The following is a 12,126-nucleotide window of genomic DNA, read 5'->3' on the forward strand; positions in this document are numbered from 1 at the left end:
TAGAAGTCTGTGAATAAAAATAACATGATCAAAATATTCCAAATATCTACCACATGCACAGCATCAAGACATAGGGTGGCTCGACAGAGTGGTATGTCCGGGAAAGCTATGGGTTAATTTAAGACTATGGGGGGAAACCTGTTGCCAATTAGGAGCCGGGAACGCCACATGTGGGCTACACGTAGCATTCTCCATCTCCAGAAGGGCCAAACGGAGCCCAAACTGCCGCGCATTCATCCATTTATTTTTCATACCGAGAATAGTTTTGGGGTGGATTATTCATTTGTTTTTGATGATTTTCTTTTAAGGATATTATCGACCAATGTATTCAGAATTGACAGGAAAGTCTGCACTAAGAATGCGTAAAAGTTACACAGGACTAATCGGTTGTAAAGGGGCTCAAATCCTTTTTTCTTTATTATTTTTTGTTTAATCTTTGCGCAAAGCAACATGGCAGTTTTCTCTGTGTTATTTCTACTTTGTGTTGCATCACTAATTGGCACAACATACAGTGTCGCTGAGATTTGCAGGGGGACGCACTGTTTCACTGCGGACGAGTGGGGCAGAGCGGCGTGCGTCGGAGCGCACTGCCCGGAGCGCGCCGGGGACACAGCTCCATCCAGACGGCAAGCTCACCCCTCGCGACACTCCAGACAATTCTACCCCGTTCAGCATCAACAGGTTGCTCAAGCAAGTCACCACCAAGACCAGAGGTCGCCCTCCGTACCGTACACCATCATCCAACCACAGCGAGGAGGCGCGGTGCCGGTAGCAGCAGCAGGTATGGATGAAACCAGAAGGTCGAACCCGAGGACCCTCACCGCTGAGGTGTACCACCCGGGCTGTGCCGGAGGGAACTGTCAGACGGCGAGCTCCTCGCGACCTACTACGAGTCATCATAATGACGGTGCAACTCGGGAATGCAAAGGGATTGAATGCAAACTGCCTCTCCGGATGCGTATGAAGTCGCCGCCGTGCGTCGGGGACAGCTGTGGTACGAGAGGAGGAGAGGACGAGAGGGGGAACCCGGTTCATGTGACGGACAGAGCTGCACAATTTCTCGGGGAATTTCCGGATTTTGGGTCGGAACGTGGTACACCGTCCTTAGGGATACAGTTGACATGTGACATCAAACCAGGTCAGTAGGTCAAATGGACTCCTGAAATATTTCTATAATAATGATGATGATGAAGACGAGGGATACTTCATATTGAGCTTGAGAGATTGCTGAGAGGTAGTGTTCTTTTTGTATTTTTACTCAAGTAGTACTTTAGTATAATTTATATATTTTCACTTTAGGGAACTTTTTATTTTTACTCTACTACATTTCAAAGGAAATATTGTACTTTTTACTCCATTACATTTATCTGAACCCACCAGTTATTAGTTACTTTGGATACAAATATTTAGCATAGAACACATGGCAAAAAAGGTAAAGAAGACATTTTACTTTCAAAATCAAAGTTGGCCAACTCCAAGAGGACATAACTGGACCACATACCACTTTAACATAACCTTTTAGAGGTAAATGGTTCAAGGTTGAATGCTCCCAAGCACTGGAATACACAAACATGTAGAATGCATACTTTTACATTTGAAACGTAAGTTCATTCAATATCACATACGGTAATTCTAAACTTTTATTTAAGTAGACTACTGAATGGAGGACCTTTACTTTTACCAGAGTACTATTTTATCTGGGTATTTCTACTTTTACTTTAAGTAAAATAACTTGGGTACTTCTTCCACCACTGCTGAGAGGATACTATTTTAGTGAGAGATGGAGAGAGGGTCTTTCTCTGGTCTGAATCCCCTTAACAATTGTGTGTATTGAGCTGTACTGTATTGTACCCATTCTGCAATCTGTTAATACAATTTTCAATCAATCAATCAAACAGAACTCAGTGAAGAGGAGGATCCACTATGTTAACAGTAGAGAACATACTGTAACTCAGTGAAGAGGAGGATCCACTATGTTAACAGTAGAGAACAAGGAGCACCTACGGAGACTGCAATTCAAAACTGGCCCCTGTAAATATCCTAACACAATTAACCCCCTCCAATGTACAGTAAATGTCCTAACCCAGCAGTAATACACGAGACCCTCTTCGTGGAACCAAGTAAGGTTTTGTCGATAATCCAATGTACAGTTTCTTCGTCAAATATATATACTCTCTTCTTCTTTTTTCTTTTTTAAACTCTTTTTGTATCACAAACAGTACTGTATCTGTAAATCTGGTATGTCATAATAAATGTCTAGATGTAGCAGTACTGTCTATCTGTATGTCATGTATGTCATGTTATGATGAATTGAAAATGGGGGACCCTGATGTAAACAAGACGAAAGTCTTTCTCTGGTCTGCATCCCCTTAACAATTGTGTGTATTGAGCCGTACTGTATTGTACCCATTCTGCAATCTGTTAATAAAATGTTCAATCAATCAATCAATCAAACAGAACTAAGTGAAGAGTAGGATCCACTATGTTAACAGTAGAGAACATACTGTAACTCAGTGAAGAGTAGGATCCACTATGTTGAGAACATAATGTAACTCAGTGAAGCCAAGAGGAGGCTTTTGAGTTTTAAATGAACGTAACATATTCGTTGTATTCGTTCGGTACACAGCACGTACTGAACTGAAGGTCCCGTACTGAAACGGTTCGGTACGAATACGTGTACCGTTACACCCCTATAAATCAAGCCAAGAGGAAGATCCACTATATTAACAGTAGAGAACAGAACTCAGTGAAGAGGATGATCCATTATGTTAACAGTAGAGAACAGGAATATATGTAGTCTGTCTAAAGAGTGTTAATATCTGAGAGGCAAGGTTTTGCGATGTGCCACATCTCGCTATTCAGCTGAATGTTCTCTGGCATGTTACACACATATAGTTATTTTGCAATTACGCATTACGTATTATTATTTTTGCCGATTCCTTTTCCAAGATAAGAGCTAGCAAAGCAGATTTGTACATAGAGAGGCAAAGTGGCCATGGTATAAGCAGAATAATACACTCCAAGGTCTGCTGTCATCGAAAAATAATGCACAACATGGGGGCTAATTAGCCCACAAGGTAAGCATGTATTGTTCCTTACATACACTGCTGCTTCCCTACTTCCATGTGTTATTCCTCATGCACTTGTACTGCTCCTCTCACCCACAGGGTCCAACGAGGTTCCCTCTGAGGACGCCCTAGTGCTGCATCTGAGGCTGTCTAAGGGACAGGAGAGCCTGGTGGAGGCTCTGAAGGGCCAACAGGAAGAGGTCAAGGAGCTGCAGAGACTCCTCAGTGAACAGCAGGGGGCGCTGGTCAGCCAGCAGAAGGAGATACTGCAGCAGCAGAGGAGGATGTATGAACAGATGGACCAGGTATGACGGGGAGGTGACAATGATGATGATGATGATGATGATGATGGTGGAGGTGATGATGATGATAATCACGATGATGATGGTGGTGGAGGTGATGATGAGGATGGTGGTGGTGCTGATGATGATAATGAAGGTGGCTGTCATTGTGGTGATGATAATGGTGGTAATGTTGATGGAGATAATGTTTGACTATTTGTGCTAAAAGATATGTTATATGTTATTTTTGGGGTTCCAGGTAAAGGCCCATTATGGTTCACTACTGGAGAGCATCAAGCACATGTCCTTCCAGGACCTGCAGGGGGAGGTAGAGAACCACAGGGACGCTCTGAGAGTTCAGGTCAGGGCTCAACACACACAGGAGGCCTTCGCTGTACACAAGGTGGACATGGAGGCCAGCGTCGTGGAGGTAACTTACCTAAATGACAAAATGACAAAGTTGAATTCAAAGACTTTTTTTGTTTATCAAATTCAACCTAATCTTTTATTTTTATTTTTATTCTATTTATGTTTGGGCTTTCTGTATTTTTCACCCATCCCAATTTAGCCGTTATGCCAATTCCCTTCCTGGTCGTTGCGCGCATTGCCCCACTGTCGGTCTGGGGAGGGTGTAGAACTACCACATGCCTCCTCCGATACATGTGGAGTCGCCAGCCGCTTCTTTAAAAAATAAAGTTTTATCTGACAGCGAGGAGTTTCACTGGGGGAATGTAACGCGTACAGAGGTTCATGCTATTTCCCCTAGATCCCCTCCCTGCTGAACAGGCGCCCCGACCGACCAGTAGGAGTCGCAGTTTACAACGACCAGGAGTCGGACACATACCCCACCGGCTTCCCACCCGCTAACACTGCCAATTGTGTTAGTAGGGACGACTGACCAAGCCGATCCCCGAGTCTCTGCGGTGGTAGGCGAGTGCTTAGTCCACTGCGCTACCCAGCCAAAATTCAACCTAATCTAACCTTCTTTTATTTTTTTTATTATAATTTTTAAAACTGTTCTTAATAGGATTTACTTATACTGAAGTAAATATCGATGGTGGTCAGCTTAACAAAGTATAGTGATAACAAGTCACTCTGGATGACATGTAATGCCTTCTCTTGCTGTGTACACGTTTAATGTGGACCCAGGTAGGACGTGCGCTGTTGGCCTGCGGGAGCTGTGGACCAGAGGAGTACTGCGGCTTCACCACCAGGGGTCGTCCCCGCTGTGAAAAGTGTACCGTCTGCCCTCCTGGGTTCTTCCTGGTCGCCCAATGTTCTGTCCACACAGACAGGATTTGCCAGGTGATTAGCAACAGGAAAAACACAATGTAGAGCATTAACCCTTTCACTGCCGCACTACCAAAACGTAAACGGTAACTGGCGGTAGTGTGATAGTAAAGGGTTAACCTTCTTTTTTTTAGTTTTTTGATCACATTTTTCTTTATTTTCCCTTTTTCACAAGAAACAAGACAACACAATACAGTAACAATAATAATAAACAAGACATCACAGGACAATAACAGCAATAATAATAATAGTAATAATAACAATAATGACAAGCTAATCAATTAAATCAGAATAATGCAAATAAATAGTTATAATATAAATTAAATATATAAAGGAGAAAAGAAAAAGAAAAAATATATATATATACTATAAGGTGAGACTACCATCATGCCTCTTTAACACATTGTGTGCCGGCCGGATATGACGAATTATCGCTTGTATGCCAGCACTTTAATCAATGGGAGGACGAGCACATTTGCGAGCGATTAAACTGTATCTTAAATTCTGGCTATGGGTCTAATACACCCGTCGCTTATCAATGACTTGCTTGCAGTCAACATGTACGAAACGGATAGTTTTTTCATCAGTACATTTCCGTTTTATACCGTTTTGAATACGAGTATAGTTTTGGAGATTTCTAGAAAGAAAAAAAGATTCCGCAGTAATAGCCATTTACTGGAATACACAAAACACGTTGTCATTTTCCGACTGATTTATGAATCGTTTTCAAATAAACGCTAGATTATCGAGAGTATTTGTGTTCTTATGCACGATACAAAAGCGGGCTGAAAAATCATTTATTCGTGCCTCGCTCAGAGCCTAACGCCACACACACACAGACGTTGTAAACGCTGTGAAAAAAACTCTGATTAACCCAAAACTGGTAACATACAGTCCTTACCTCAAAATTATTTTTTATTATAATTTTTAAAACTGTTCTTAATAGGATTTACTTATACTGAAGTAAATATCGATGGTGGTCAGTTCTGCAAAAAGATGAATCCAATTCCTGATCGCCATTCGAAATATCGATCGCGTTTATTGATCCAACGTTATACTCCGAAACACATAATCCACGCTGCTTCCAGTCCCCTCAATGAATGCAATAGTATCAGGTTGCATGCCCCAGAAGTAAAATGTGGACAGGAGTTCTTTTTTCTGATGCAAGTCCCATCGACTCCAATCCAATGATGTGCATTACCATCCGGGAGACGATAGGGGGCGGTATTTGCCCTTTTCGAGCTCAGAGCCATTCCCAATGATAACGTCAGGCTGGATGGATGAAAAATGAATGGATATCGCTAATAAAAGAAATAACGATTAAATAACAAGAAAACTCGTTATTGGCACACAACGCATGGCGAGTTAGGACGAGAAATCTCGTTGGTGGCAACCAAAGTGCTAACACTCACCGAGACCTCGAACCAGGGGCCCCCACCAGTCCGAGACCGCAACCACCAAACCCACCACAACAGGGGCCTAAACTACCCCACCCCATACATAAAATAGAAATAGAAATAATAAAAAGGAAAATGATAAAAAATAAGATTATAATTCTAAAGACATTTACGAACCCACCCACCGCCCGCCCCCCAGAAGTATCCCACTCCCCAAAAAAGGATACATGGACACTCGACACTCGCTTGCCCCCCCCCCCCCCACCCATCCCAGGACCTTAACCAGAGTTACATACATAATACAGTATTCAGTAATCAGCTATATACGCTCTTTTAGTTTCACAGCAGCAGCCATCCAGATAGCAATATTAGACTCATTGACCCCTATAACACGTGCCGTGGATATCTCCAAGTAGATCACATCGAGATAAGTGAGAATCCATACCTTCGGGCAGAGTTTGTCTGGGTGTATCCATCGTGAGGCGATAAATGGTGGCTGTGAGGCCAGCAAGAATCAGTCTTTTCACATGTGTAGAGGTCGGCAATTGAGACACGTCATTCAGTAGCAATACAGAAGGAGAAACAGGTATGGTCAGAGAGAAAATATCTGAGAGCTGAAAAAAAGCTCAACAGGAGGGCATTCCCAGTACATATGCATAAATGTTCCGGTAGCCCCGTTTGGACACAAGGTACATCGAGAGTCAGGCTTGAGACCCATTAGATTAAAATCGTCTAGGGGTCAGATAAGTCCTGTGAACAAAATTTAGATGAATCTGTTGATGATCTGGATTGCGCGAGGATAGCCGGACATTCTCCCAGACTGTATCCCAATCAAAAACTACATCCAGCTCCGGCACATCCCTTCTCCAAATCATATCCAGGGGGAGGTCCTTATAAGAGGACATAAGTAAATGGCGATAAAAGTCAGAAACAAAGCCTCTCGATGTCTCTTTGTCATAAAACAATTTGTGAAATTGGTGATGTTCTAGTGGTATGTCCCACGGAACCCCATGAGCCTTCAAAGCTGCCCTTATTTGTAAATAAAAGAAAAAGGAAGTACCGGGGAGATCGTACCCGTTCGATAGATCCTGGAAAGAGCGGAGACCAGAGTTATCGAAGATATCCCCCAGCGTGTGAATGCCTTTCTTTTCCCACCTAGGGAATCTAATAGACTGTTGTCCAATAAGAAGTAGATTGTTATTAAATAGAGGGGAACGTGTATGCCACATATGGCGGTTAGTACACAGTTTCTGGGTGTCCCGCCATGTCTGGATCACATGTGTGATAAGAGGGCCAAATCGTAAATTGCATTAATTGACATGTTGGTATACACAATATCCTGAAGTCTATACGGGGATACTATCTTCTCTTCCAATGGTCGCCAGGATACGGCTGCTTGAGAGTCAAACCAAGTGATCAAGGGTTAACCTTCTGTAGTGTGGCAGTGAAAGGGTTAAGCATGTCATTTATGGGTCTTTGATTTAAGCAGGTTATACGTGTTTCCACATAGAGAAATATTGTTTCGTCACAAGACACAACAACAACAGGGAAGGCATGGCAGCAGGGGAAGGTATACGGTCTCAGTCTAAATTGGAAATGAGTGGTTAACTCTGGCGTTCAGCCTGCTGTTGGCTGCTTCCGATATCTGCATTAGGACATATGGTGGCATGTATAAATGTGAAATAGTTAATAAACTACTCAATTATGTCTTTACTTCTGCGCTCCAGGACAGAGATGAGTGCCTTGAAATAGATACCATGTGTGGAGACCAGCAAAAGTGTCTCAACACTCCAGGTAATCTTTTCTTTTTCTTTTTTTGTACATTTATCATGGGGAGATTTCCTGAGCACATATGCTCTTTTTCAGATACACTTGTAAGTTTCCCAGTGCAATCAAAGTCTTCTACTGTTGACCACGGAGTCGTACCACAGGAGTAGTTGGGAGTTAAGTGCATTGCTCAAGGGGAATACAGCAGTAGTTGTAATGAGAGCGGAAAGCGTTTCTTATTCACTTCCTTAAACAGATCTCTGTGCAAATTCAGGGGTTTCAACCAGTGTCCTTCTGGTCACAAGCCTTCTTCTCTTTAGCCTTTAGCGGCAGCCCACTGTTATGTCTAAAATTATATTTCTTAAAAATACTAAAAGCTCATACTCCATTTTATCCTTATGACAAACCGTTTCCATCAGGAATGTATGCATTAATTGTCTGAGGGACCCTCCCTTTTCCCGTCTCGGGTGAACCAGCTGGTTTCAGGTGCCAGGGCTTGTCGGAGAGAGATATATAGATATATTAATTGACAGTATTTTCATGTCCTGGGTCAACCAGATGCTTTCAGGCACCAGGGCATGTCGGAGAGAGATGTATGAATTGACAGTGGCGACACTGGCTCAGGAGGTAGAGCGGTCGTCTGGTAATCGGAAGGTTCCTGATTCGATTCCTGCCCCTCCTGGGCAGCGTGTCAAAGTGTTCTTGAGCAAGACACTTAACCCCTAATTGCTCCAGATGAGCAGGTTGGCACCTTGCATGGTTGTCACCATCGGTACGTGAATGTGTGAGTGAATGGGTGAATGTTTAAAAATGCACCATTTACAATATTCTCCTGTGTTGGGTAAACCAGGTGGTTTCAGGTGCCAGGGTATGTCGGAGAGAGATGCACACTCTGGGATGTGTGGCCACAGCTACTTCTACAACTCCGAGATGGACGAGTGTCAGGCGTGTTCCGATTGTGAGGGCGACAGCGCGCTGGCACCCTGCACCTTCACCACTGACACCATCTGCTCCACCCCTACTGCCGGAGACAGCACCCTCTCTCTGTCCTGGGCTGGAGATGTCAGCCTGCCCGCGGCGAGGAGCCATGTGCCGGGCAGCAGTGCCGCCCCCATCCTGCAGCTGCAGATCCAGGGGAGAGGAGGAGACGGAGCGCTGGTCTCGGCCGAGGACGGTCACCTGGTGCTCAGGCAACACGGCCTGGTCTGGCTGGACGAGAACCTGTCCCTGACTCACGGCTGCCGCAGCTTTGTGCAGGTGTGTCTGCGACTGAATGGCACCGACGGCGGCTCTGAAGGTCGCGACCTCAGCGGGGTCAGGGTCGAGCAGCGGGAGGGGAAGTCGCTCCAGAGTGTGACCATCAGCGGAGTGGCGGAGGTCGCCCCGGGTCACGTCGTGTCTCTGCTCCTCAGGAGCGCCAGTCACCACTGTAACTACAGCCGCGACGGGTTGCAGCTGTACGACCAGTCGGCCGATCCACTCAGTCTCCTCTGGCTGTCCCACGACACCGGGGCTGTTGCCATGACAGCACAGGCGGTAGCCTCAGCGCACTACCACACCAATTACAGACCGGCGTTCCGTATCACGTCGACCTCTGACCCTTATGTAGTAGGGCTGACCCACGACGGGCGCGGGGTGCGTTTCACCGAGAGTGGCACGGTGCGGTTTGTATACCAGCAGGCGTTGTACTCCATGGGTCAGGCGTGTGTGAGCGACGGCTTCCACCTACTGGCGTACCTTAACCACAACGGGACTGGCATGGAGCTGTCCCGCGTCTTCAAAGCGGGCGTTCATTACAGGGACACGTCCATCTCTCTGTCTGGAGCAGCTAAAGTGGGACCCGGGGACACACTGGCCTTTGAGATTCTCTCCCCGGCTCAGTGCAACATACGCTATTTCGGTGACGAGACCGGCATCAGCACCCTGAGTCTGGTCTGGGTGCCCGCTGCCATCTCCTCGTCTCTCTCCGCCTCCATGGCTCACACCGGCCTCCCCTCCGGAGCCGTCCGCAACAAGCCCCTTTTCTTCCGCCAGACTACCCATCAGATTCCCCAGGTGGCCCTCCAGGGGAAGGGAAGCGCTGACCAGAGACGGGACTTTGTCTTCAGGGAGAGCGGGACCGCCAGTCTGGCCATGGACCTGAAGTTGATCCACTCCTGCAGCCTGGTCAAGGTGACCCTCCACAAACGGGGCCACACAGAGGGGGCGGGAGGCGTAGGGGACGGGGGCGTAGAGGCGGGTAAGCCCATCTCCCTGGCCCAGCAGGTGGGCGGCCAGATGCCGGAGGGAAGTCAGTGGGCCAGCGTGGGTCTGCGGGCGTCCTTCCAGGTCCGTAATGGAACGGCAGTGTTCTTCACGTTGGACTGTGTACGCGGACGAGTCAATCAGATCAGCCACCAGACAGGAAGTGGAGTGTCCATCCTCTGGGTGGCTGCATGATAATAAACCAACCAAATAAACAAAGGGTTAAACAATATCTCACTTATCTCAAGCATGTTTTATAAACATTTTCCCTCAGTTTATTAAAAAAATAAATAAAAAATGTATGATTAATTTAGTGTACTTGACCATGTTTCTGACCATGTCTTAGCTGTTTGTATGTTGGGCCTAGTTTAATTGTTGTGTTGGTGAGCTGCTTGTTGTGTAATTTCACTGTAATTAGCACAATTTTTGTAAATGTTCTTCTAATTTTTAGTTAAAAAAAGGTTTTGTCTTAACATTTATTACACTAGCTATAATAATAATAATAATAATAATAATAATAATAATAATAATAATAATAATAATAATAATAATAATAATAATAATAATAATAATAATAATAATAATAATAATAATAATAATAATAATAATCTTTATTTATATAGCACCTTTCATAGAATGCAGCTCAAAGTGCTTAACAGAGCAAAAAAAAATACAAAAAATTTGACAATAAAGCAAAAAAAAGTAAATAAAAGAAAAGCAGGAGTTTAAAACAACAACAAAAATAGCAAAACATGATTAAGAAAATAGCTAAAAAGCATTTACAGGGATTTTAAAATCAGCTAAAAGCAAGAGTATAAAAAGAGTATAAAATAAAATAAAAAATAGTATAAAAATAGCTGTAGCATGATAATACATCACAACTTTACTACATGGGCCGATATAGTTTTCTATGATTTCTCAGAATTATTATTAGATGCATAAGAAATATATATATATTTTTAATATTTGTTCTATTTTTAATTTAATTTTAACCACTGCAATGATACGATAGTGGATCCCAGTACTATTCAGATAACACTTGTGCTCTGTCCTCTTAAATGTTTAGAAATGTGTGCATATGTTTTCTGTGATGTATTTATGTCATTGAGTTACTGTATTGACGCCAAAGAGGTTTTTTCAGATGATACATGTAGTGACTGCAGCGTTCTCCGCTTTCAACACCAGCAGGGTCCTGATACTGCCTTCTCTCTGAAGCTGTGTTTTTTAAGAGCATGTGTTTCATGTTAGCCGCCATTTTCCGATGTGAGTATCCACTGCATGCCTAGTTTAATGACTCCTTTCTACATAATGGGACTTCAAGAGTGGACCAGCGGGTATTGTCATTTGGTCCTGTTGACCTACAGTATGCCACCATAGAGAGATGGTATGTTATTATAAACCTGAATCCAGTGAGTGATATAATGTTACTGTTTAGCCTAAACGAACTGCAATGAAGTGTATATTTGCTTTTTTTCTTCTTTTTTTTTAAAACAGTGAACCCAATAAAAGTGTTTGTTGTGCCAGATGTGCCTTACTACTGCTGCTGTGTGATGTCTCTGTATTAAATTAGTGTGTGCTTGGCGTGACATTGCAAGATGTGAGGTGAGGAATTCTAAATAAAACGGGCTGAAGTACCATATAGACACCTTGAATCAATTATGAACTTATCAACATTTAAAACACTGTAATTACCAGGTTATAAATATACAAAAAATTGCTAAGTTAGTAACTACAAACTATCCTGGGCTTATTTATTCCAAATTACAGAAAAAATGCTGCCAAATTCTGTGCCATAATAGCTCTACCTCCATGTCCATGATAATGAGTTGATATGAAAAACCTGTATTGCCACTGTGAAGTAGTCATTTTGAAAGCCTTGCAGCTCACCTAAAAATAGATGTGTTTTCCCCTATCAAAAATGTTACATCAGTAGCCACTAACCTACGATGTGAAAAACAACATTTTCATGTGTTAGAACACTGGTGTGATGGGGAAATTATTTTGAACCTCAACCGACCATATTCCCACAGTGGCCATTTTTCTTTTATGTCATGCTCAGGTTGGTATTCCTTACCACCC

The 12,126-nt window shown here is 43.7% G+C and overlaps 1 protein-coding gene across 1 annotated transcript; it reads left to right on the forward strand.

Moving 5' to 3' along the window:
* Positions 1 to 268: 268 nt before the first annotated feature.
* Positions 269 to 10,522, forward strand: LOC311238954 (uncharacterized protein). Its single transcript, XM_084327161.1, has 6 exons — positions 269 to 1,138; positions 3,168 to 3,373; positions 3,609 to 3,779; positions 4,499 to 4,654; positions 7,764 to 7,830; positions 8,654 to 10,522. The coding sequence occupies exons 1-6, from the start codon at positions 451 to 453 to the stop codon at positions 10,240 to 10,242; spliced, it is 2,877 nt and encodes a 958-aa protein (XP_084183287.1). The 5' UTR covers positions 269 to 450; the 3' UTR covers positions 10,243 to 10,522.
* Positions 10,523 to 12,126: the final 1,604 nt, after the last annotated feature.

The sequence above is a fragment of the Notolepis coatsorum genome (assembly GCF_963971535.1).
Source record: "Notolepis coatsorum genome assembly, chromosome: 13".
In the NCBI taxonomy this organism is placed as follows: Eukaryota; Metazoa; Chordata; class Actinopteri; order Aulopiformes; family Paralepididae; genus Notolepis; species Notolepis coatsorum.

Bases quoted from the DNA above. Each gene is read 5' to 3' on its own strand.
- LOC311238954 (XM_084327161.1), top strand. From the start codon at position 451: ATGGCAGTTTTCTCTGTGTTATTTCTACTTTGTGTTGCATCACTAATT. The intron at 1,139-3,167 runs GTCAGTAGGTCA...TCTCACCCACAG, and splicing joins GACATGTGACATCAAACCAG to GGTCCAACGAGGTTCCCTCT. The intron at 7,831-8,653 runs GTAATCTTTTCT...TGGGTAAACCAG, and splicing joins AAAGTGTCTCAACACTCCAG to GTGGTTTCAGGTGCCAGGGT.